This window comes from Ovis canadensis, chromosome 14, assembly GCF_042477335.2.
Source record: "Ovis canadensis isolate MfBH-ARS-UI-01 breed Bighorn chromosome 14, ARS-UI_OviCan_v2, whole genome shotgun sequence".
Taxonomy (NCBI): Eukaryota; Metazoa; Chordata; class Mammalia; order Artiodactyla; family Bovidae; genus Ovis; species Ovis canadensis.
In genome coordinates this window covers 73,603,632-73,631,159 of record NC_091258.1, presented here as the reverse complement: position 1 = coordinate 73,631,159, position 27,528 = coordinate 73,603,632, and the positions used below count along the sequence as shown (strand labels likewise).

Genomic DNA, 27,528 nt, shown 5'->3' with positions numbered 1-27,528 from the left:
TACAATTATTAAAATAACTTGGAAAAATGACGAGCCTATTTAGACAGAGCAGTGGCCCCTTACAAAAGAGAAATTAGAGGCTGCTATGGTCTGTCTAGTCAAGGCTATGGTTTTTCTAGTAGTCATGTATGGATGTGAGAGTTGGACTGTGAAGAAAGCTGAGCACCAAAGAATTGATGCTTTTGAACTGTGGTGTTGGAGAAGACTCTTGAGAGTCCCTTGGACTGTAAAGAGATCCAACCAGTCCATTCTAAAGGAGATCGGCCTTGGGTGTTCTTTGGAAGGAATGATGTGAAAGCTGAAACTCCAGTACTTTGGCCACCTCATGTGAAGAGTTGACTCATTGGAAAAGACTTTGATGCTGGGAGGGACTGGGGGCAGGAGGAGAAGGGGATGACAGAGGATGAGATGGCTGGATGGCATCACCGACTCGATGGACGTGAGTTTGAGTGAACTCTGGGAGTTGGTGATGGACAGCGAGGCCTGGCGTGCTGCAATTCAGGGAGTTGCAAAGAGTCAAACACGACTGAGCGACTGAACTGAACTGAAGGAACTTATAGATACACAATTGAAATTTAAATATGTTTAGTAATCTTGTACTCCCGCGGAATTCTCACATTTTTGGAATAAAAAAGTAATCTGGCAAATGGCTTAACAGATCTTTGAAAAGTTAATACATCTATGAAACCTATGGATGCATTCCAACTGGGAATTCCATCACCTACAATTATTCCTCAAAACTGGCATATTATTATTATAGATTTACAGGATTGCTTTTTCAGTATACCCATGGATGTGAGAGTTGGACTGGGAAGAAAGCTGAGCGCCGAAGAATTGATGCTTTTGAACTGTGGTGTTGGAGAAGACTCTTGAGAGTCCCTTGGACTGCAAGGAGATCCAACCAGTCCATTCTGAAGAGGATCAGCCTTGGGATTTTTTTTGGAGGGAATGATGCTGAAGCTGAAACTTCAGTACTTTTGCCACCTCATGTGAAGAGTTGACTCATTGGAAAAGACTCTGATGCTGGGAGGGGATTGGGGGCAGGAGGAGAAGGTCACGACAGAAGATGACATGGCTGGATGGCATCACTGACTCAATGGACATGAGTCTGAGTGAACTCCGGGAGTTGGCGATGGACAGGGAGGCCTGGCGTGCTGCGATTCATGGGGCCGCAAAGAGTCGGACGTGACTTAGCGAATGAGTTGAACTGAACTGCACCCTCTTCCTTATCATAATCATATCAGGCGTCATGAACGGTATCAATGGACTGTGTTGCCTCAAGGAATGATGAATTCTCCCACCATGTATCAATGTTATATAGCCAATGCCCTTCAACCTGTGAGAAAACAATTTCCTGACTTTCTTGTTATTCATTATATGGATGATATATTGTCTTCAGCTCCATCTATTTTAGAAACTCAACAGATGTTTGACATAGCTCAACAATGCTTAAAACCTTCTAAATTAATCATTGCCCCTGAAAAGATTCAAACATCTACACCTTACTATTACCTAAGATTTGTTGTTAAGAGACAACATATTACTCCCCAACTAACACAGATTCATATTAATAAGTTATCAACCTTGAATGATTTTCAAAAACTTTTAGGTGATATAAATTGGATTAGACCCTCTTTCAGTTCAGTTCAGTTCAGTCACTTAGTCGTGTCCGACTCTTTAACTAATTTATTTAACATTTAAAAACAGATCCTGATTTAAATAACCCTCGTTCACTTTCACAAGAGGCATGAGAAAAACTGTTCAATACAAAATAAATTGCAAAAACAATTTCTTACTCATATTAGACTTGATTTACCTCTAGAATTATTTATACCCCCCTCTCATCGTTCTCCCACAGGACTTCTTACCCAACAAGAATACCCAATAGAATGGATCTATATCCATTTTAGAGGGACAAAGTCATTTACACCCTATCTTGATTTGATCATGCTAATCATTATCAATGGAAGAAAGAGAGCTAAGACTCTAAGTGGCTCTGATCCTCATAAAATTGGAGCACCTATTAATAAATCTCAATTCAAGAATGCATTACAAATGTCTACTGATTTCCAAATAGCCTTTCTGGAATATTTTGGAGAAATTTCATTTCATTATCCTTCTGACAAACTCTGGAATTTCTTCAAAAATACTGAATTTATTCTCTTTCACATTGTCACATCACAACCTATACCTCAAACTGATGTTTTCTGTATAGATGGGACTAAAAACTCCGAAGCCTCATTTTGGTCTCTCAAAGAATATAAAATCTTTTATATTAAATTTCACTCTGCTCAACAAAACGAATTAGATGCTCTCATTCAGGTTATTCATCTATGTTCTTATCCTATTAATATAGTTTCTGACTCCTTACATTCAGTTTTTGTATTAAGAAATATAGAAACTTCTACCATAAATTCTAATCAATCTATTATCCAACAACTTTTTCTTGAACTACAGTTATTGTTAAGAACCACACTTCCCCCATTTATATTCAGTTGATTTCAGTTCAGTTCAGTCGCTCAGTCGTATCTGACTCTTTGCGACCCCATGAATCGCAGCACGCCAGGCTTCCCTGTCCATCACCATCTCCCAGAGTTCACTCAAACCCATGTCCATCGAGTCGGTGATGCCATCGAGCCATGTCATCCTCTGTCACCCCTTCTCCTCCTGCCCCCAAACCCTCCCAGCATCAGAGTCTTTTCCAATGAGTCAACTCTTCACATGAGGTGGCCAAAGTACTGGAGTTTCAGCTTTAGCATCATTCCTTTCAAAGAACACCCAGGGCCGATCTCCTTTAGAATGGACTGGTTGGATCTCCTTGCAGTCCAAGGGACTCTCAAAAGTCTTCTCCAACACCACAGTTCAAAAGCATCAATTCTTCAGTGCTCAGCTTTCCTCACAGTCCAACTTTCTCATCCATACATGACCACTGGAAAAACCATAGCCTTGACTAGATGGACCTTTGCTGGCAAAGCGATGTCTCTGCTTTTCAATATGTTATCTAAGTTGCTCATAACTTTTCTTGCAAGGACCCATATTCAAACACAATCTTGTCTTCCTGGCCCGACGGCTCATGGCAATGAACAAGCTGATAAACTTGTCTCTTTTGTTACTCCTGAAGAGCATCATGCTCTATTATACAATAATGCTGGCTCATTACATCAAATTTGGAAAATTCCATACCAACATGCCAAAGAAATCATTAATAATATCTCTACTTGTAGGCTCCTACATCTTCGACCCTTTGCACAAAGTATCAATCCTCGAGGATTACAACCCAATGAACTATGGCAAATGTATGTAACTCATTGCCCTTAACTTTCTCCCTCTTCCTTCGTATATATCTCAATTGATACAGATTCTTATTCTATATGGGCCACACCTCCCCGAGGTGAAGCTACACATGTTATAACCCACCTATTAACTTGTTTTACAATAATGGGAACACCTAGTTCTATAAAAGCAGACAATGGCCCTACCTATATTTCTAGGCCTTTCAAACAATTTTTACAATCATTTTCTATTAACTATATTACAGTTATTCCTTATAATCCACAAGCATAGTGCATAGTTGAATGAGCACATCACACACTGAAACTACAAATAAAAAATTTTTTTTAAAGGGGATATACACAGGAACACTTCTATCTTCCTTATCTGTTATGGTCTTTACAGACTGAGACCTGAGGACTAGAGTCGATGAAAAGAAGGCAAAAGAAGGAGGCGGGGGACCCAAGTCTCAAGTGAAACAAGGGTACTTTATTTTCAGAAACGCATGCTTATATATCTTCAATAAAAATGATTACTCAGCCATTAAGAATGAAATTCCATCAGTTGCAAGAAAATGGATAGTCCTATAAGTAAAAGGTCACTGAAGGGAGTCACTGAAGGGAATCCAAGCAGGTGCTCTTTCCTATGATCTCAGTCCTGAGAACTGGGTGCAGCTCTGCTCATTCCTGTTTTCCAGGAACTGATAAGGAACAGAGAGTCCTGGATCCCTTAAAGTTGAACGTCCCCTGAGAATTTCCCCTTTTTATTTTTTTCATGATTGGGGGTGACTGTAGATACTTTTTGTGAAAAAGGCCCTGACCAGCTGAGTTTGTTTAGTTTGAACAATTTTAGTTGAAAAGCATCAGTATACTACAAATATAATCACCAGGATAATTATCAGCATTATAGCTCCAGATCCAATACTACATGTAATTCTTTGAAGCCATCCTTGAGGGTCTAGCCCAGATAATTGATCAGCTAGCTGTTCCGCTAAGCTATCCAAATTGTAGGAAGAAAGTAGACTCTTAGAGAAGGTTTCAAAGATTTCCTTTTGTAATAATTATATATTTAAGGAAGGATTATCATGTATGTCTTGCAAAAGAAATTTGATTTGTTCCCAATAGTAGGCACTATAGTTGAACCAAACAGGGGTAAGACAAAATTGAGCAGAATTCCAGTCACATTTTAGTATAACTTGTTTTTGTAAATCTACCCCTTTCCCTGTAAGATAATTTCCCAGATTTCCATTGCTTAGTTAGCCCGTCTGGATACCAAATGGGCAGAGGAAGAGAGGTATCCTTTAATTCCTCGAAAGGTTTTTCTGCTCGTGTTAAGATACCTCCTTGAGGTAAGTTTAAAAATTTTTTAAACAAATAAAGCTGTATTAACAATAGTTATAGGGTTAGAGAGTATCTAGTGTTGAGATATAGTAAAATCTTCTCTGGATAAGGAAGATAGAAATGTTCCTGTGTATTCCCCCTTTTTAATTTTTTTATTTGTAGTTTCAGTGTTTGATGTGCTCGTTCAACTCTGCCATGTGCTTGTGGATTGTAAGGAATGCCTGTAATATGTTGAATAGAAAAAGATTGTAAAAATTGTTTGAATTGCCTAGAAGTATAGGCAGGGCCATTGTCTGTTTTTATAGAGTTGAGAGTTCCCATTGTTGCAAAACAAGCTAATGGGTGGGTTATAACGTGCTGTGTAGCCTCACCTTGAAGAGAGGTGGCCCATATAAAAGAATCTGTGTTGATACAGACATGTAGGAAAGAAGATGGAGAAAGTTCAGGGCAATGAGTTACATTCATTTGCCATAATTCATTGGGTTGTAATCCTCGAGGATTAACACCCTGTGCAATGGGTCGAAGATGTAGGGGTCTACAAGTAGAGGAATTATTAATGATTTCTTTAGCATGGTGGTATGCAATTTTCTAAATTTGGTTTAAGGAGCCAGCATTATTGTACAATAGAGCATGTTTTTCCTCGGGAGTAGCAAAAGAAACAAGTTCATCAGCTTGTTCACTACCATGAGTCATAGGGCCAGGAAGGCAGGAATGTGTTCGAGTATGGGTAATATAAATGGGGGAAGTGCAGTCCCTAATAAGACTGTAGTTCGAGAAAAAGTTGTTGAATATTAGATTGATTGGAATCTAATAGAGCTTTCTATATTTCCTAATATAAAAACTGAATATAAAGAGTAGAGACTATATTAATAGGGTAAAGATGTAGGTGAAAAACTTGAATAAGAGTATATACTTCATTTTGTTGAGCAGAATGAAATTTAGTATAAAAGACTTTGTATTCTTTGACAGACCAGAATGAGGCTTTGGTGTTTTTAGTCCCATTTATATAGATAACATCAGCTCGAGGTATAGATAGTAATGTGACAATGCAAGAGATAATAAATTCAGTATTTTTCAAGAAATTCCAGAGTTTGTTAGAAGGATAATGAAATGAAATATCTTTAAAATATTCCAGAAAGGCTATTTGGAAATTGGAAGAGGTTTGCAGTGCATCCTCAAATTGAGGTTTATTAATTACAATTTTATGAGGATCAGAGCCAATCAGAGTCTTAGTTTTATTTCTCCCATTGATAATTATTAGAGTGATCAAATCAATATAGGGCGTAAGTGACCTTGTCCCTCGAAAATGGGTAGAGATCCATTCTATCGGGTGTTCTTGTTGGGCAAGAAGTCCCGTGGGGGAAGGGAGAGAAGGGAGTATAAACAACTTGAGAGGTAAATCAAGTCTAACACAAGTAAGAAACTGTTTTTGCAATTTATTTTGTACTAAACGAGGGCTATTTAAATAGGGATCTCCTTTCAAAGTATTCAATAAATTAGTCAGTTGATCATTTGCAATGCCTAAAGTGGGTCTAATCCAGTTTATATTGCCTAAAAGTTTTTGAAAATCATTCAAGGTTGATAATTTATCAACATGAATCTCTGTTAGTTGGGGAGGAATACATTGTCTATTAACAACAGAGACCAAGTAATGGTAAGGAGTAGAAGTTTGAATGTTTTCAGGAGCAATGGTTAATCCAGAGTCTTTCAAGGATTGGTGAGCTATGTCAAACTTTTGTTGAGTTTCTAGAACAGATGGAGCTGAAAACAATATATCATCCATATAATGAATAACAAGAAAGTCAGGAAATTGTTTTCTCACAGGTTCAATGGCTTTGGCTACATAATATTGACACATGGTGGGAGAATTCATCATTCCTTGAGGCAATACAGTCCACTGATATCATTTATTAGGCCTGATATGATTAGGATAAGGAAGAGAGAAAGCAAATCTCTCTGGGTCTAGAGGGTGTAAAGGTATAGTAAAAAAGCAATCTTGTAAATCTATAATAATAATATGCCAGTTTTGAAGGATAGTGGTAGGTGATGGAATTCCTGGTGGCAATGCATTCATAGGTTTCAGATAGTATTAATTTTTCTAAGGTCTGTTAAGAGATGCCATTTGCCAGATTTCTTTATTACAAAAATAGGAGATTCCAAGGGGAATAAGATTCCTCAGTATGCTTTGATTTCAATTGTGTATTGATAAGTTCTTTAGTAGCCTCCAATTTCTCTTTTGTGAGGGGCCATTGCTCTGTCCAACTAGGCTCGTCATTTTCCCAAGTAATTTTAATAATTGCATTGATTGTTAAGTGAGCAGTGGCCCCTAGGAAAAATGTAGAATATATATTTGAGTTTGCCATTGCATAAGTAAATCTCTTCATATTATATTGAGGGGTGTATCCATCTCATAAGCTCGTAATGTTGCAGGCTGGACTTTTAGTCCCTCACATGGATATATTTGGACACTGTGATAAACCTCTTGTACTTTGGCTTGAGAAACTCCTGCAATTTGGCAAGAAATTCTCTGTATAGGCCAAGATTTGGGCCATAAATGTTTGGAAATAATAGTAATATTGGATCCAATATTAAGAATACTAAAAAACCTTTTGCCATTAATTTTGATATTTATATTGGGTCATGCATATTCAGATCCTATTGACGTCCATAAGGATTGGTTTTGATCTGTACCACCAAATCCACCTGTGCAGATGCCATTAGAGGAGTTAATAGACATGTAAGGGAAAAGGAGTAGTTGGGCAATTTTGTCCCCTTTTTGAACTGCCATAGTATCTGAGATGACATCATAATTTGAATTTCTCCCTTATCATCTGAATCAATTATTCCAGGGTGAACAGTAATTCCTTTAGAAGTCAAACTAGATCGGCCAAGTAACAGGCAGAAGGTTTGTGGGGGCAGAAAGAGTATCCACCTCACTAGTTTAAGTGGGACCTTATATACTTCTCAACTAGCTGCTGAGAACAGATAAAAAGAATACCTCAATGTTGTAAGAGGTCTATTAGGCCCTTTCCTAAGACATACATCCTGAGATAACTTTGGTACAAGATTAGCCAGGGAGAACAGGTTCCAGACAATGTCTCTATGCAAGATATACTGTTGCTGTGTAAGCAGGGGCACAAGTCTTGAGATATAGGTTCCCAGGCAAGATTTGTTACAATTATAATCATTACCATAGAGCCTAAGAAAAGCATTTCCATGAGGAAGACATTCGGCTGTGTAACCATTAGTTCTGGACCTAGAGAAAGGTCAGTTCTCTGGCAAGATATGTTGTTGCACAAGGCTTAAGGAAAGCATGAGTGAGAATGTTTGTCTCCTCCTTACAGGGCCTTGGACTGCCTGCCTAAGCATTAATTCTTTCATTTCCTCCTGCTTTTAGGAGAATAGTGTTGCCAGGGAAAGGGGTGGAGAAATTGTTCTGTAACTTCTTCCTGCTGGGAAGGGGTGTAGACCCTAAATTGTTGAGGTAACATATTGTCCTTATCCTCATATGGAGGGTCTCTGATCCAGTGGCCCTGAGTAATAGCTAGAGGAGGCAGCAGAAACGGCAGGAGCATGAACAATCACTTGTAACTTAAATGCCTAAGCCACTTACATACAAAGTTCATTATATAGTTACAGATATAAAAGCAAACAGCAAGAACCAGATGACTACAGTTATTACAGTCAAGATAATTATGCACCAAGCAGGACTTTGTATTTGAGCTTCTATAGCATCACATTGCCCTGTACGGGTTAACATTTCAAAAGTAATTTGGTTTTGGGGAGTACCAGCTAGAGCATTAGAATTGGCATGATCTCGGGCCACACCCTGAAGCCACACTGTCCACTGAAGACATTCTCCTGGTTTAAGATGAGCCCTTATCAAAAGTCACCCAATCATAAAGTTACAAAATTTCCAGTGGAAGATGCCATAGCGTTTAAAAGTTTCATAGTAAAAGGCAAATGAGGGCGTACGTAGTTACAGCTTTTTTCATTTGTTGCATGTGAGAAAAATCAATGCCTTCCTATTGAGGTATTATTTGCCCTTAGGCGTTAGTATTTCTCAAAAACAGGAAAAGCAGAGAAACCATCAGCCTCAGTGATTGGAGACTGCAAAGCCAGTAACTTAGAAAGCCTTCATCGTGAAGGAGAATGAGTGGATAGTATTTTCTCACAAATACGAGTGCGTGCCAAAGGCTTATCATTGTCATCAAGAAAAGTATTGTCAGCCTTAGGGTCAAAAAGAGCCTCAGAAGAATTATCGTCAGGGTCATCTTGTTCTTGAATTGAGGGGACTTTTGGTTTTGTGCCCATTGCAAGAGGAGGAAGGGGAGCACTTGGGGCAGGGCTGGTGGGAAAACTTTGAAATCTTTTATGTTGTTCTAATTGAGCCTTTTGCAAAGCTTCATCATCTAATTCATATTCATGTAACAAGTGTTCCACCTGTTGTGGAATATTGGGGAGGAGAGGGGCTACAGTTACCTTGAAATGGCAGAATCACAGCTTTATTAATAAGAGCCCATAAGGGCCAGAAATCTATTGGGATAGTTTTTCCCCATCTTGAGCCTCGTTTAGGATTCTCTCCAATCTGGTTCCAAATTTCTAAATTGAAACTGCCTTCATCAGGGAACCAGGGATTATGTTCAACCACCGTTTGGAGATAAGCCTCTATTTGCTGACATGAAACTGAAAGTCCTTGAACTTACACAAAGGAGGAAAATGCAACATATTGGATCCCTTAAAGTTGAACGTCCCCTTACACTTATCCAGAGCAGACTTTACTAGATTCCTGTCAGGGAATGTACACTACAGGAGGATTCCTATGTGCTGTTTCTCATAAATCCTCTGTTCCTTATCAGTTTCTGTTGTCAGAAACCAGTGGAGTAGCACGCTGCTCCCAGGACTGAGGTCATAGGATGAGACAGGCTTGAATCTCCTTCAGTAAACATTCTCCTTACAACAAAACTGCTTAGTTTTGATCCTCTGTCTTAAGATATGGATAGTCTCCTGACCTTGTGACCATTATCAATCCCTTGTTCCCTTGGTAACGGTTGCTGTACGTTTGGTTTTCTGATCTTTATCATTATCAAAAGAAATTTCTTGTACAACAGTCTATATATACTCACAGAAATATTAAAGCACCTTTGCACCATCAGAGCTTGGGTTTCTGTGTTTTTCTTTCTTTCTGTCTCTCTTTTTCTCTCTTCCACTTTCTTATCATTGACTCCGGACCGCCAGGTTCTGGTCCGTTAAGGACCCAAAGTGGCGTCCAAACAGGGACTCTGGTATACCTGGCATTTCAGACAGAGGGACTCAGGGCCTATTGAGGTTGGGACCTATTGAGGTTGGTAAGTACTAAGACATAGGTCAAATGGCTAGAAAGCCCCATCTTTTTTCCACTTTATTTTACCATCTGTTTAAAGCTCAGGGACTTTTAGCTTCGTGCCAATGAACAGAGGCTTGCTTTCAAACAGTGGTTAAATGAAATCCTTGGTTCCCTAATAAAGGTAGTTTTGATTTAGAAATTGGGTACCGGGTCAAAGAAAATGTTAAACGAGTCACCAGGCAGGGAAAAAATATTCCAGTTGACTGCTGACCCCTATGGGCTCTCATTAAAGCTGTAATTCTGCCATTTCAAGGTAAATTCTAGCCCTCCCAATACTCGACAATAGACAGAACATTTATTGCATGAATATCAAGTAGATGATAAAACTTCCCAAAAGGCCCAAGTAGAACAACATAAAATATTTCAAAATGTTCCTACTAGCCCTGCCCGGCTGCTTCAAATGCTCCTCCTCTGCCAGCAGGCACAATTCCAGAAGTCTCTCCTTGGTTAGAACCTAATGATTCTGACAACGACTCTCCTAAGTTGTTTTTTAAAGGTTCTTCAGACTGCCCTCCTGCAAGCTCCTGCTTTGAGCTTGCCCACAGTGTCAGAATTTAATTTGTTTGTCAATGAAAGAAAAGGTGTGGCCTTGGGAGTTTTGCCACAACCCAGAGGGCCTCACCAGCAACTTGTTGCTTATCTAAGTAGAGAATTGGATGTAACTTCACGTGGGTGGCCCCACTGCCTAAGAGTAATTGGGACAGCAGCTTTATTAGCACCTGAAGCTTTAAAAATAATTAATTGATGAAATCTTACTGTTCTGATTTCTCATGATGTGAGTGGAATCTTAAATTCTAAGGTTAATATTTGGATGACAGACAGTAGGCTTCTTAAATATCAGTCATTGTTGTTAGAAGGACCAGTAACTAAGCTTAAAGTCTGTGGACATTTAAATCCTGCCACTTTCCTTCCTGAGAAGGAAAATGAAACACCTGATCATGATGGTTCCCAATTTCTAACTTTTAACTATACAGCTTGGGAAGATCTAATGGATACCCCATTAGACAATCCTGACATGGAAATATTTACAGACAAAGAGCAGCGAGTAAATATTTACATGGATTCTAAGTATGCCTTTTTGACTTTACATGCTCATGCTGCAATATGGAAAGACAGTTTAAAACAGCAACAGGAGAACCTACTAAGCATTTCAGAGAGATTGAGAGACTTTAACTGCTACATATTGTCCTAAAGAAGTAGCTGTTATGCATTGCAAAGGGCACAGCAGGGATGGGAGTAAAGCAGCTGAAGGTAATCAGCTGGCTGATTGTCAAGCCAGAAAAGAGGCACTTTAAGAAACCCCTTCACTACAGACACCCTTGATCTGGACAGGTCCTGTAGAACAGGAAAAACCGCAATATACTGAGCCAGAATTAGAAAGATATAAGAGGAACTAAGATTATGGATAAAGGATGGTTACAGTCCGAGGATGGACGATTAATAATTCCTGAAAATTCTCAATGGAAAATCCTTAAGGTTTTACACCAGAATTTTCATTTGGGTGCAAAGAGTACTTACCAGATGGCATCTCGTTTGTTTGAAGGTAAAAATGTAATGAAAACTCTAAAGAACATTATCCAAAGGTGTGAGATTTGTCAGAAACATAACCCAAAGACTGAAAAGCTAGCAAAATCTGGATTACAACAAAGTGGAAAGTATCCCGGAGAGGACTGGGAAATTGATTTTACTCATATGCCAAAAGCTAATGGGTATTCTTGGTTACAAGTTTGGGTGGATACTTTTACTGCATGGATCTTTGCATGGTTCAGCAATGACCTTTCATGCTCTTCTGAACAAAAAGTCCTTGGTACACACTCATATTTGCAAAAAATCAGCACTTACTCACTCTCCTCTGCGACTGAGGCTCTCTGAATTACAGGCTTTGCTATGACAAGTTTCTGACGCCGATGGTTTCTCCATCTTTCCAGTTTTAAGAAATCCTGACACTCAAGGGTACATAATACCTCAATATGACGGTATTAAACTTTTTCTACATGCAACAAATGAAAAAGGCTGTAACTATGTATGGCCCACATTCTCCTGTTACTAAAGAGCTTCTAAATGTTGTGGCATCTTCTATCGGAAATTTTATTCCCTATGATTGGTGAACTTTAATAAAAGCTCTCCTTAAACCAGGAGAATATCTTCAATGGACAATGTGGTTTCATGATATAGCCAGAGATCATGCTAACAAGAATGCTCGAGTTGGCACTCCCCCAAACCAAATTACTTTTGAAATGTTACCTGGCGCCAGGCAATTTGATACCATAGAAGCTCAAATACAATGCCCTCCCTTATTGCATGAACAATGGAAAACAGTGGTCCTTGAAGCCTGGGATCGAATTACTCCTCAAAGAGAGCCTACAGGTAGCTACACTAAAACATTACAAGGACCTAATCAACGTTATGCTGGGTTTTTAGCTCGATTAGAAACTGCTATTTCCCGTACTGTAATCGGAGAAGAAGCCAAAAAACAGCTAGAGAAATTACTTGCTTATGAGAATATAAATCTGGAATTTCAAAGAGCTATCGTTCCAATTCGTGAGACTGGGACTATTATTGATTATTTGAAGGCTTGTCGCAATCTAGAATCAGAAACTCAAAAGATGCAAATGCTAGCTAAGACAGTGGCTGCTACCTTCTAGAAAGGGAAATGAAGGATACTTTACATGTGGAGATAAAAACCATTTAGAAAGGGACTGCCCTAAGAAGGCTAATAAAAAACTTCGAAGAATCTGCCCTCGCTGCCATAGAGGAATGCATTGGGCCAAAGACTGTAAATCTAAATTTGATATTGAAGGAAAACCTATTCTGGGAAACTCCAAACAGTGGATCCCCCCCTGCCCCCGCCCCCAGGTCCCCTACAACAAAAACCAGGGGCAACTTCTATCTTTTCCCTCAAACCCTCAACATCTGGCAGTGTTGCCATCAATATACCAGCCCTAAATGATTTTTCCCTTTACCCTCAACCAGCCCCTTCCAGAATACCTACCGGACCTTTTGGACCCCAGCCCCCACAAACCTTCGGTCTTTTACTTGGCCAATCTAGTTTGACTTCTAAAGGAATTACTGTTCACCCTGGAATAATTGATTCAGATTATAAGGGAGAGATTCAAATTATGATGTCATCTCAGATTCTATGGCAATTCAAAAAGGGGGACAAAATTGCTCAATTACTTCTTTTGCCTTACATGTCTATTAACTTCTCTAATAATGTATTGGACAAGCAGATTCGGCAGATCAAAAACAATCCTTATGGACATCATTGGTATCTCAATATGCCCGACCACATATAAATATCCAAATTAATGCTTCAAGATTTTCTGGTCTCCTCAACACTGGATCTGATATTACTATTATTTCCAAACACTTATGGCCCAAAACCTGGCCTATACAAAAAAATCTCTTGCGAAACTGCAAGAGAATTTTGGAATTTTTCAAACCAAAGTACAAGAAATTTATCAAAATAGTCAAATCTACCCATATGAAGGACCAAAAGGTCAGCCTGCAACATTAAGATCTTATGTGATAGATGCACCCCTTAATCTAATAGGAAGGAACTTACTTATGCAATGGCAAACTCAGATATACATTCCACAGCTTTCCTAGGGGCCACTGCTCATTTAACAAACAAAGCAATGATTAAAACAACTTGGAAGAATGACGAGCCTATTTTCACAGAACAATGGCCCCTTATGAAAGAAAAATTACAGGCTACTAAAGAACTTATAGACACACAATTAGAATGAAAACATATTGAGGAATCTTACTCTCCTTGGAACTCTATTGTTATAAGAATGAAATCTAACAAATGACATCTCTTAACAGACCTTAGAAAAGTTAATGCATGTATGAAACCCATGGGTGCACTACAACCAGGGATCCCATCCCCTACTACTGTTCCTCAAAATTGGCACATTATTATTACTGATTTACAAGATTCCTTTTTAAATATATCTTTACACCCTTTAGACCGAGAAATTCACTTTCTCTCTCCCTTTTCCTAATCACATTGGGCCTCATAAAAGATTTCAATAGACTGTGTTACCTCACAGTATACTTAACAGTCCTATTTGTCAAAAATTTGTAGCCAAGGCTTTACATCCAATGTGACAGCAATTCCCTCATGCATATATCATTACTAATATACTGTAACTACAAAAAGGAGAAGTGATATTTTTGACACTGAATGGCCATGATATTCATTCTTTAGACTCCAGAACAAACTGATTAAAATAGTCCCAAAGCATTGGACACGACTGAGTGACTTCACTATTCACTATTTAAATTCAAGTTCATATGAACTGAAAAATATTCAATATTAAATGTTTATTTAAATATAAATTAAATATAATTGTTTGCTAGTCTAATTAAGACATGTCTTAAATCATCATTATATAATACTTTTATTGTGCCTAGATTTTAGGTAAACTAAGTTTGTCGACAAAAAAAGTAACTCTTTATATATATATATGAATATATAAATGAGATGAAAACTTTTAGATAAACTCTAATAAAAAAAGTTATATTTTCAAAATGTCTACCTAAAATAATCTCTTAGGATTGGGTTAACTTAAATTCATATAACTGTACTAAACGAAATAAGAAAAGTGTATTAAATAGCTAGGTCATTTCCAAATAAAGTAAGATTTTAGAACACTACTGAACACTATTTTAGACTATTAATAAATATATATTTTATTTGTCATAATGATGAATACAAACATAGAAAAAATCTTCTGACAAATGAAAGAGAATTTTATGGCAAATGGATGGAACTCATTGCTCTGACTTTCTTCCTCTTCCTTCTTACATGTCTCGATGGATACAAATTCTTTTACATGGGCCACACCTGTGAGATGAAACTACTCATTATAACCCACCTGTTAGCTTACTTTGCAATAATGAGAACACCTAATTCTATAAAAATAGACAATGACCCTGGCTGTATTTCTTAGCATTTCAAACAATTTTTACATTCATTCTCTATTAAACAGATTACAGACATTTCTTATAATCCACAAATACAAGACACAGTTAAACAAACACACTACACACTGAAACTACAAATAAAAAATTAAATACGGGGGAATACACAGGAACACTTTTATCTTCCTTATCCAGAGCAGAGTTTACTAGATTCCAATGCAATATGTTCTTTAAGCCTGTAACTATTGTTAATATAGCTTTGTTTTAAATTTTTTAAACTGACTGCAAGGAGATATCTTGACATGAGCAGAAAAACACTTCGAGGAACTGAAGGACTCTTCTCTTCCTCTGCCCATTTGGTACCAAGACAGGTTGAATAAACAATGGAAATCTGGGAAATTAATCTTATAGAAAGAGGGGTATGCTTGTATTTCCCCAGATGGATCCAATGAACTCACATGGCTTCCTCTTTGGAAGATCTGACCCAAGGGGGCCTCAGCCTTCAACATAGAATGAGACAACAAAAACCCCAGAAGGAAGAAATTCCAATACAGGCCATGGTGGCTCTAAAGATCTCCAGAAAGCACCGCCCTCGGCGGCATCAACCTTATGATCTCCTGTCTTGGGGAACAAATAAAAACCCTTACTAATCAAGCTGAGGGGCTTCCCTGGTGGCTTAGATGGTAAAGCGTCTGCCCGCAATGCTGGAGACTGGGTTCGATTCCTGAGTCGGGAAGATCCCCTGGAGAAGGAAATGGCAATCCACTCCAGCACTCTTGCCTGGAAAATCCCATGGATGGAGGAGCCTGATAGGCTGCAGTCTATGGGGTCACAAAGAGTCAGACACGACTGAGCGACTTCACTTCACTTCAATCAAGCTGAAAATCCGGTTTCTCAATAGAGAATGCCTCAGAGTCCCGAAAATAGTTTTGTTCCCTACTTGCTTTGCTTGCTGGCACCTTCCTCAAACTCAAATTGAACTAATCAATCACACTGGGCTTACATACCCAACCCGCCTTTACTTCAGGGTGTAGAATGGACAGAGAAAGGACCAAAGTAATAACCAATGACTCCATGCATATGCCTTCTCCCTGGAGCCTTAAAGGGCCCTCATAGCCTGAAGAAGGGAAACTAATATCTCTCTAGATTATGAAGTCCTTCCTTTGTGTATGGGCCCAGCAAAATTATGCATAAACGTTAGTAGACAAATTTGGGCTTTTGCCCTGCCTCCAAAAGAGGACGTTCGGATGTTCCTTAGATTATTTACTGCCCTTTCTTTGTCCGTGAACCATGTTTAAACTACTGAAACTTTAGGGAAAGAGTTAGGGAAACAAAGAACACTATGCAAAGCGTTTACTAATAAGAACTTTAAATATACTCCAGTTCATTGGGACAGGTGTCAGGCCAAATCAGGAAAATTAATGTTTGTGGCTAATCATATAATTGTCGATTGGGGACCCCATAGTATGTGGTTATCTAACTGCTCAGATATTAACAGCACTGCCTGTGATTATGCTACTCAAGTAGCAAAGAAGGGTAGTAGCACTATAATGGAACATTACCGTGACAAAGGACTTCTTGGGTGGCTTGACTGTGGAATGGCACCCACCTCTTCCTCGAAAAAACCACATTGGGCCTGAACAATGGGACACCTGGAAACTTGCTGCGAGCACAGAACTTCGGACTTGGACTAGACATTTCACGGGGACTAACTGTAGTCTCAGAAGCTATTTCTTTCGTTATAGTCAAACATATTTCATATAAGCTTGTGTTCCGCTTCCTTTTGTTATAGCTATAGGAAGTTTACAATTCAATAAGACTTTACGTTCTGTAACTTGTATAAATTGCAAATTATATATTTGTCTTAGCTCTTCTGTTTCCTTAAGAAATGAATCCCTTTTGATTCTTCAATCTTGACGTAGTCTGTGGTTACCAATAAATCTCCAGCAGCCCTGGGAAGAAGGGCCCATAGCTGGACTTGCTTCCTAGTTACTTACTAAACTGCTCCAGTGATCGAGACGATTCATTGGATGGCTGATTCTTGGCATTTGGGGATTAACAGCTATTTGCACCACTGCTGCCATCACTGGCATTGCTTTACAAACCTCAATTCAAACACATAATTTTACCCAAAATTGGACTAAAGATGCTTATACTATGTGGGCCACTCAGGCTCAGACAGATGAGGATATTCAAAATGAAATACAGGAACTAAAATCAGTCATCAAATGGGTTGGAGATCAATTAATAGATGTACAAAAACAGGTGATGCTGTGACTGGAATTCTACTCAATTTTGTGTTACACCTGTTCAATTCAATAATAGTACCTAGAACTGGGAACAAATCAAGTGGCTTTTTGTTCATTTGCAAAACATACATGATAACGCCTCTCTGAAAGTACAATTATTACAAAAAGAAATCTTTGGAACCTTTTCTAAAAATCTGCCCTCTTCCACTAATTTGGAAACTTTAGCTGAACAACCAGCTGATCAATTATCTGGGTTAGACCCACGAGGATGGTTTCAAAGCATTACTCACAGCACTGGGTCTGGAACTGTAATTTTGGTGATTGTCTTGGTATTTGTCGTTCACCATTGCCTTCATGCAAAATTGTTAGAACTAAACAAACTCCAATGGTCAGAACCCTTTTTACAAATATTATAAATAAGGGGGAATTGTCAGGGAATGTTTAACAGGAGGATTCCAACGTGCTGTTCCTCATAAATCCTCTGTTCCTTATCAGTTTCTGTTGTCAGAAACCAGTGGAACAGCACGCCGCTCCCAGGACTGAGGTCACAGGATGAGACAGGCTTGAAAGGCCTTCAGTAAACATTCTCCTTAGGAAAAAGCTGCTTAGTCTTGATCCTCTTTCTTGAGATATGGATTGTCTCCTGAGCTTGTGACCATTATCAATCCCTTCTTCCCTTGTAAATAGTTGCTGTACATTTGGTTTTCTGATTTTTATCCAAAGAAATTTCTTGTACAACAGCCTATATATACTCACAGAAAAATCATTAATGCACCTTTGCTTCATCACAGCTTGCGTGCCCGTGTCTCTCTCTCTTTCTCTCTATCACTCTTATCGTCGACTCTGGACCGCCACATTCCAGTCCATTAAAGGACCCCAACAGATTCCAATGCAATATACTCCTTAATCTTATAACTATTGTAAATACAGCTTTATTTGCTTAAAAGTTTTAAACTTCCCACAAGGGGATACTTTGACAAAGCAGAAAAACATTTTGAGGCATTGAAGGATACCTCCCATCCTCTGCCCATTTGGTATCAAGACGCATTGATTGAATAATGGAAATCTGGAAAATTAATATTACAGGGAAAGGGGTATGCTTGGATTTCTCCAGAGGGACCCAACGAAATTGGTTGGCTCCGTCTTCGGAAGATCCGCCCCAGGGGAGCCACCGGCATTCAAGATAGATTAGAAACGGTGAAAACCCCAGGAGGAGTTTCCAGTACAAGCCATGGCGACTTGAAAATTTTCAAAAAACACTGCACTCGAGGTCATCGACCTTATGATTTCCCCACTTGGGGACCCTTACTAATCAAGCAGAAAATCTGGTTTCTCAACAGGGAATGCCTCGGAATCCTGAAAATATTTTTGTTACTATGCTTGCTTTTGCTTCCCCCGCTCAGGCTGACTTGAATAATCACACTTATTGGGCTTATATACCTAACCCCCTTTATTGCAGGTTGTAAAATGGACAGATATAGGACCGGCTGTATCCACTAATGACTCAGTACATATGCCTCCTCCTTGGAACTTGGAGGGGCCCTCTCATCCTGAGGACGAAGGAAGATTAATTAACATTTCTCTAGGCTATAAAATCCTTCCTTTATGCATGGGCCCAGCAGAATTATGTATTAATGTTAGTCGACAAATGTGGGCTTTCATCCTGCCTCCAAAAAAGAACTTCCACACATTGTTTAGACTGTTTACTGCCCTGTCCTTTTATGAGAACCATGTCAATACTACCAAAACTCTAGGACAAGGATAAAAGTTGGAATGTAAGGGGTTTACTTATAACGATTTTAAATATACTCCTGTTTACTGAGATAGATGTCAAGCTAAATCATGGAAATTCATGTTTGTGGCCAATTACACCATTGTTGATTGGGGACCCTATGGTATGTGGTTATCTAACTGCTCAGATGATATTAACAGTCCTATGTGTGATTATGTTACTCAAGTAACATGAAGATTACCAACAGTTCAATGGAACACTTCCATGACAAACGACTCCTTGGCTGACTTGATGGTGAAATGGCACCTCCTCGCCCTCAACTTGTCCTCAAAAAACAAATTGGGCCTGAACAATGGGACATCTGGAAACTTTCTACAAACACTGAAAACTTGGAACTTGGACTGGATATTTCACAGGGACGAGTCATAGTCATAACTATTCCTTCCATTATAATCATTCATATTTTATACAAGCTTGCGTTCCCCTTCGTTACTGCCATAGGAAACTTACAATTTAATAAGACTTTACGTTCTGTAATTTGTATAGACTGCAAATTGTATACTTGTCTTAATTCCTCTATTTCTCTAAAAACACAAATCCCTTTTGATTCTTCGATCTCAATGTAGTCTGTGGTTGCCAGCAGATCTCCAACGACCCTGGAAAGAGGATCCCATGTCAAGACTTACCTCCCAGTTACTCACTAAATTACTCTGACGATCTAAGTGATTAATTAGATGCTTGATTCTTGGCATTTGGGGATCAACAGCCATTTGCACCACTGCCGCTGTCGCAGACACTGCTTTACAAACTTCAAACACAAAACTTTATTCAAGATTGGACTAAAGATGCTCATACTATATGGGTCACTCAGGTTCAGAAAGATGAAAAAGTTCAAGATAAAAATCAGGAATTAAAAAACAGCCATCCAATGGGTTGGAGATCAATTAGTAGATTTACAAAAACAAGTATTTTTAAATTGTGATTGGAATTTTACTCAATTTTGTATCACTCCTCTTCGGTTCAACCACAGTTCTTACAATTGGGAAAAAATCAAATTTCATTTGCAAGATATGCATAATAATGCTTCCTTAAATGTACAATTGTTGTAAAAGGAAATCCTTGAAACCTTAAGAGTCTACCCTCTTCCAACAATTTTGAAACCTTAGCTGAACAGCTACCTGATCAATTATCTGGGCTAGACCATCAAAGATGGTTTCAAGGCATTACACATAGTATTGGATCTGGAACTATAATGGTGATAATTATCCTGGTGATTATAATTGTAACATACCGATGCCTTTCGACTAAAATTGTTCAAACTAAACAAACTCACTTGCTCAGGGCCTTTTTTGCAAAAGTATCTACAGTCATCCCCAATTATGAAAAAGTAAAAAAGGGGGAACTGTCAGGGGACATTCAACTTTAAAGGACCCAACATGATATTTTCTTCTTTTGTGTGCCAAATCTCAAGGACTCTATTCTTTATCAGGTCTGGAAAACAGGAACAAGCAGAGCTGTATGCAGTTCTCAGGACTGAGGTCATGAGAAAGAGCATCTGCTTGGATTCCCTTCAGTGACCTTTTACTTGAAGGTAATCTATTCAGTTATGCCCCTCTTCCTCAGGATATGGAATGCTTTCTGGCCCTTTCAAGACTGTTATTTGCTTTGCTTTGTTTTTCCCCAATGTTTTTACTACCTAAAGTTACCTTGTAGAAAGATATATAAACATGCGTTTCTGCAAATAAAGCACCCCTGTTTCACTCGAGACTTGGGACCCCTGCTTCCTTCTTCTCGTGGACTCCAGTCCTCAGGTCCCGGCCTACAAAGACCATGACAGCTCTGTCTTCAATTTCCACAAAGAAGATTAACTCTTCTTTAATCATACATACAACAGTTCTTTCTATCCAATGGAGAACATGACCCTATTCCTATGCATTGTTCCTAGCACACCATCAGTCCCTGGTAACTCTCCCTCTCCTCCCTACGAAAAGCCCAGGCCTTTTAACATCTTGCCTACTCTGTTCAAGGTCAGTTGGTAGAACATTATGTTTTATAACAGGCTGGACTATGTACGGAAGGGCTTCCTGATCCCACTGACAGTGATGAGTCATGTCCTATTACATTATTTTCTCCCCTCCCTGTTGCTAATTCACACAAACTATTGAATTTTGTAATTCAGGCTGTGTGCTTTTCCAGGAAAGATAGATGTGAATGAATTGTATCTAATGAAGTTGGTCCCTTCATCTCATTGAATCCTTCCAAGAGACCATCGTGAAACGCATGTAGCAAATGCATTTGATCAATGTATTACCAATGCCAAGCTCTTAGAGCTCACCACACAACAGGCCAATAAACTGAGAGACTACTTTTTGGGAAAGGAATAGTGACTTTATTCAGAAAGCCAGGACCAAAAAGATGGTGGACTACTGTCCGAAAGAATCATCTTTGCTGAGGTAGAATTTGGGTTTCTTTTACACGAAAAGATCTCTATAGCTTCTCTTCAAATATGGACTTATTGCAGTTGCAGAGTACCCGAACTAAAGTCATCAGAGAATACATAGAGTGAAAAAGGTAAAGGATTTGCCACAACCACTGAGTCTGGGAAGTATGGCTCCACTATATTCCTATCTTGTGACTTTGGGGTAAGATCCTTGCCACACACATTACATTGCTGTGTGTTTTCTCCAGGATAAATACTCTGATACTACTGGTGAGATGTGAGGATAGGGGTTTTTTTTTTTTAACATTTGTGGAATTGGTGAGGAATCTTTCATAAATACATTTATATCTCCCTTCTATCCAGTATGAATTTTCTCATGAAGCCTAAGATGTTGCCACACTCATGATATTTGTATGGTTTTTCAGTAAGATGAATTCTCTGAGCAACTGTAGGGTGTGAATTTTGAACTTTAAATTTCAAGAGTTCTACCATATATGACATTCACATGAGTTTCTCTCATGTATGGATTTTCTGATGTTTAGTGAGTGCTGAGACCTGAATAAAGGATTTTCCACACTTGAAACATTTGAAAGGTTTCTCTATATGTATTCTCCAATGTTTTTTAAGGTGTGAATTTTGACTGAAGAACTTGCCACACTCATTACATCTGAAAGGTCTCTCTCCATTATGAATTCTCCAGTGAAGTTGAAGATGTGGTTTTCGACCGAAGACTTTTCCACACTCATCACACTTGTAAGGTTTCTCACCAGTATGAACTGTCTGATGACTTAAAAGGGTTGACTTCAGACGAAAGGCCTCGCCACACTCATCACATCTGTAACGTTTCTCTCCAGTATGAACTGTCTGATGGCTTAAAAGGGTTGACTTTAGACGAAAGGCCTTGCCACAATCATCACATTTGTAACGTTTCTCTCCAGTATGAACTGTCTGATGGCTTAAAAGGGTTGACTTTAGATGAAAGGCCTTGCCACACTGATCACATTTATAAGGTTTCTCTCCAGTATGAACTGTCTGATGCCTTAAAAGGGTTGACTTTAGACGAAAGACCTTGCCACACTCATCACATTTGTAAGGTTTCTCTCCAGTATGAACTGTCTGATGACTTAAAAGGGTTGACTTTTCACGAAAGGCCTTGCCACACTTATCACATCTGTAAGGTTTCTCACCAGTATGAACTGTCTGATGCCTTAGAAGGGTTGACTTTAGACGAAAGGCCTTGCCACACTCATCACATTTGTAAGGTTTCTCTCCAGTATGAACTGTGTGATGACGAGCAAGCTTTGAATTTCGGCTGAAGACTTTGTCACATGTATCACATTTAAATAATTTCTTTCCTGTATGAATTTTCTTATGTCTCCTGAGGTATGAGCTGTCAGTAAAGGCCTTACCACACTCATCACAAGGCTTCTCTCCAGTATGAACTGTCTGATGACTTAAAAGGGTTGACTTTAAACGAAAGGCCTTGCCACACTTATCACATTTGTAAGGTTTCTCTCCAGTATGAACTGTCTGATGCCTTAAAAGGTTTGACTTTAGACGAAAGGCCTTGCCACACTCATCACATATGTAAGGTTTCTCTCCAGTATGAACCGTCTGATGACTTAAAAGGGCTGAATTTTGGCCAAAGACTTTGTCACATATATCACATTTAAATAATTTCTTTCCTGTATGACTTTTCTTATGTCTCCTGAGGTGTGAGCTGTGAGCAAAGGCCTTGCCACACTCTTCACATTTGTAAGGTTTCTCTCCAGTATGAACTGTCTTATGACTTAAAAGGGTTGACTTTACACGAAATGCCTTGCCACACTCATCACATTTGTAAGGTTTCTCTCCAGTATGAACTGTCTGATGACTTAAAAGGCTTGATTTTACACAAAAGGCCTTGCCACACTCATCACATTTGTAAGGTTTCTCTCCAGTATGAACTGTCTGATGACTTAAAAGAGTTGACTTTACACAAAAGGTCTTGCCACACTCATCACATTTGTAAGGTTTCTCTCCAGTATGAACCGTCTGATGACTTAAAAGGCTTGACTTTACTCGAAAGGCCTTGTCACACTCATCACATTTGTAAGGTTTCTCTCCAGTATGAACTGTCTGATGACTTAAAAGGGTTAACTTTACACGAAAGGCCATGCCACACACATCACATTTGTAAGGTATCTCTCCAGTATGAAATGTCTGATGTCTTAAAAAGGTTGACTTTACATGAAAGGCCATGCCACATTCATCACATTTGTAAGGTTTCTCGCCAGTATGAACAGTCTGATGACTTAAAAGGCTTGATTTTACACAAAAGGCCTTGCCACACTCATCACATTTGTAAGGTTTCTCTCCAGTATGAACTGTCTGATGACTTAAAAGGGTTGACTTTAAACGAAAGGCCTTGTCACACTCATCACATTTGTAACGTTTTTCTCCAGTATGAACTGTCTGATGACTTAAAAGGGTTGACTTTAGACGAAAGGCCTTGCCACACTCATTGCATTTGTAAGGTTTCTCTCCAGTATGAACTGTCTGATGCCTCAAAAGGGTTGACTTTACACAAAAGGACTTGCCACACTCATCGCATTTGTAAGGTTTCTCTCCAGTATGAACTGTCTGATGCCTTAAAAGGGTTAACTTTACACGAAAGGCCATGCCACACTCATCACATTTATAAGGTTTCTCTCCAGTATGAACTGTCTGATGACTTAAAAGGCTTGACTTTACACGAAAGGCCATGCCACATTCATCACATTTGTAAGGTTTCTCTCCTGTATGAACTGTCTGATGAATTAAAAGGGTTGACTTTACACGAAAGGCCTTGCCACACTCATCACATTTGTAAGGTTTCTCTCCAGTATGAATTGTCTGATGACTTAAAAGGCTTGACTTTACACGAAAGGCCTTGCCACACTCATCACATTTGTAAGGTTTCTTTCCAGTGTGAACTGTCTGATGACTTAAAAGGGTTAACTTTACACGAAAGGCCATGCCACACTCATCACATTTGTAAGGTTTCTCTCCAGTATGAATTGTCTGATGACTTAAAAGGCTTGACTTTACACGAAAGGCCTTGCCACACTCATCACATTTGTAAGGTTTTTCCTTGTGTGCTTTGAGTTCTTGTGTTGTTACTGAAGGATTCATAAAATCATTCCCAGATATATTAGAAACACTGGTTTGGACACAAGGAGGAATTCTTTGAAGTGGTGAAAATGAGAAACTGTTGTTGACAGAACTCTTAACTTCATTATATTCAGAAATTATTCCACCAGTTTGAAACATCTGCAGTTTATCCTGAAAGTTAAATCCAAACCTGCTTGCAAAGGGCCTGATGCCTCCATCCTTTCTATCATGCAAATCTCTTCCATCAGGCACATTTCCATTAAGGCTTACAGGTGTGCCTTTGTAATTTCTTTTGTCATCTCTCCCCTGACACTCGAAGTCACACATATTTTCCTGACTTTCCCAAAGATGAAAATGTTTGATTTCACAGCTTTCAGGTCTTCCCAGCATCAATGTTTGGAATGTTTCTAGTTTATCTCTGTTCGCTTGGGGTTGTAAAAGCTTGATCACATGTGTAGGTGAGATATCTACAAGATAAAAAGAATCATAGGTATCCTGCTCACAATAATTCAAAAATAAATGTTTCATGTTGAATATGTATTACACCAAAAGTAATACTTACATCAGGTTATGAAACACCACAATGATCACCTTAAGTGTTTAGAAACACTAAAGGAATATAATTCTTAACTTAAGAAAGCATAACATAAATTTACCATTGCAGTAGCCTAGTATTAAAAACCATATGCCAAACACACTCACATTGGACAATCTTATGCCAACTCTCAAAAACAGAGTGTTTTTCTACCAGGACCCTTAGGAACGTATTGCTGGGAGCCAGCACGAGGAGTCCCGCCAGTGACAAAGGTCATGAGGTTAAGGGGTCTGACAGGTAAAAGCGAGTCCGTCCTTAAGGGAGCCTTGTTGGATTTTCTTGAGCATCTACCCCCAAAACCAGAGTCTGCCTGCCGTAGTGCATTATGGTTTTCGCTTACGCTTCTGACATTAACAGGGGCTGTCCCCCACCACCTTCCCCTAAAAGGAATTAACATAGAGCTCCAGTCAATAAGTCTCCTGGGCATAAAAAGAATGTCTCGGCTCTGATAGCTTTCTAACTTACCTGACCCATCTGTCCTGACTTTTACAACTACGCATGTGATTGTTTACAGCCCCATAACCGCGAGAGGCATGAAGCTTAAAACATCTTAAAGATACAGAGCCTTTCTTAAAGAGCTAAGAATTAATCAGTGTAGGTTTTCACTGTTGAGTTAATGACTGCTGCCAGGCCTCCATATCCTTTATCTTTTAGGCACCAGGAGGATATTAATCAATGTAATTAGGATGTAGAAAAAAGAACATAGTAGTTTTGATGTTAGCAATACTAGACTTTTGAGTTAATGAATTTTCTCTGTTATAAATCACTGTACTCCTCTTTCCTTGTTATAAATTGTTGTGTCTTTGCTATGTAAGAATGTAACCTTAATTAGTGCTTTCTGAGAGTGACACCAGACTTTAGTAAGAACAACACTTTTAGGGAAAGTAAGTTTTCTGGTTGATGGACCCTTATCAGAAAAGGGCCATGAAATGCTAATAGGCCTCTTGGCCAGAAGGTGATGTAAATCACCTAAGACCTGTGTATACAGCTAAGTATGCAGAGAGAAAGCCTGGTGTCGATAAAGGTCAGGGCTGCTGACCCTGCATGACTTTGTATTATCCATTGATATCTATGTACAACTAGAAGTATAAAAGCTTTTCCTGGAAAACAAAGGATGGACCAGTTTCTCGGACCAGTTCCTGGAATGACTGGCTTCCCTCATGTCTTGTTTTCTTTCTTACTCTATTTTCTGGCTGATTCCCGGCTGAAGCAGAGAGACTCATCGTGTCTACTTATTTGCCTGGGCTTCTAAGACCCACATGAGAGCAAGCCCAAGGCAGGGCACCCTCCGCTATTCAGGCGGGCACCTGTGGCCTTACACAGACGGTGAAAGTCTCTTGTCTGAGGCTTTATTGTCTTTCTATGTAAACCAAGGAATACAGCCTCTTTCTCTCCTCTCTTCTCTTAACTGCAAACTCTTTCCTTATCTCTCTCTAAATCTATATATCTCTTTCGCCACGGTGTCCTCACTTTCAATTACCCTGGATCAACTGGGGCTGGTCCCCGGCAACGTATCAATCAACAATTGTCTCAAATTGAGAAGAAAAATACAACACTATCATTGTATTCTGCAAACTTACTGTACATAAATACATTCTAAACAATATAATACATATTTTAACAGTAAATAATCCAAAACCAAGCTTACCCAATTAATAATTAACTTTTCATAATTGGTTGTTTACAATTGAAAACAAATGAGAAAATGAAGACTATGACTAAAACAATTTTTTGGAAACAACATAGTTTTTTAAATCTGCTATAGAACTACATACCCAAAAAGAAAGGGCATTTTACAATGTTAACAAGTAGTATGTGTTAACTGTATTGCAAGAATACATGCTAAAAGACCATCATCTGTAAATGACACATAAATTAAGATGTAAAATATTCACTGGTTTTCTAACAACCAATAAACAATGCAGTCTCCACCTATGTTGTTGTTGTTCAGTCATTCAGTTGTGTTTGCTCTTTGCGATACTGTGGACTGTAGTGCACCAGACTCCTCAGTCCATGGGATTTCCCAGGCAAGAATAGTGGAGTGGGTTGCCATTTCCTTCTCCATGGGATCTTCCTGACTCAGGAATCAGGAAGCATCTTCTGCATTAGCAGGTGAATTCTTTACCACTGAGCCACCAAGGAAGGCTAATCTCTAGCCATGCACTATTCTTAATAACCTAGTTTAATGGCACCAAAATATAACAAATAAAAAGCGAGTGCTCTGTGTATTGATTGACCAGGGTCAGACACAATATTGCTGAAAAACGTTGCAAGTGAAATGCATACAAGATATAATGTAGTTGAGGTCTGACAGAAAACAAAATTTGGTAAAGCCATTATCCTTCAATTAAAAAATAAATAAAATTTTAAGAAGATATAATGTAGAGCTAGAAGAAATAATTTCACAATTTGTATGGAAATACAAAAAACCTTGAATAGCCAAAGCAATCTTGAG

General features: G+C 38.8%; 1 protein-coding gene across 12 annotated transcripts in view; it reads right to left on the bottom strand.

Moving 5' to 3' along the window:
• Window positions 1-21,272: 21,272 nt before the first annotated feature.
• LOC138419205 (zinc finger protein 665-like) overlaps window positions 21,273-27,528 on the bottom strand; it is a 46,192-nt gene continuing 39,936 nt past the window's right edge. For all 12 annotated transcript variants that reach the window (XM_069551647.1, XM_069551645.1, XM_069551639.1 and 9 more), the window contains one exon: window positions 21,273-24,945. In XM_069551647.1, the coding sequence (XP_069407748.1) occupies window positions 21,863-24,945 (3,083 nt within the window). In that variant the 3' untranslated portion in view covers window positions 21,273-21,862. The remainder of the gene's footprint in view (window positions 24,946-27,528) is intronic.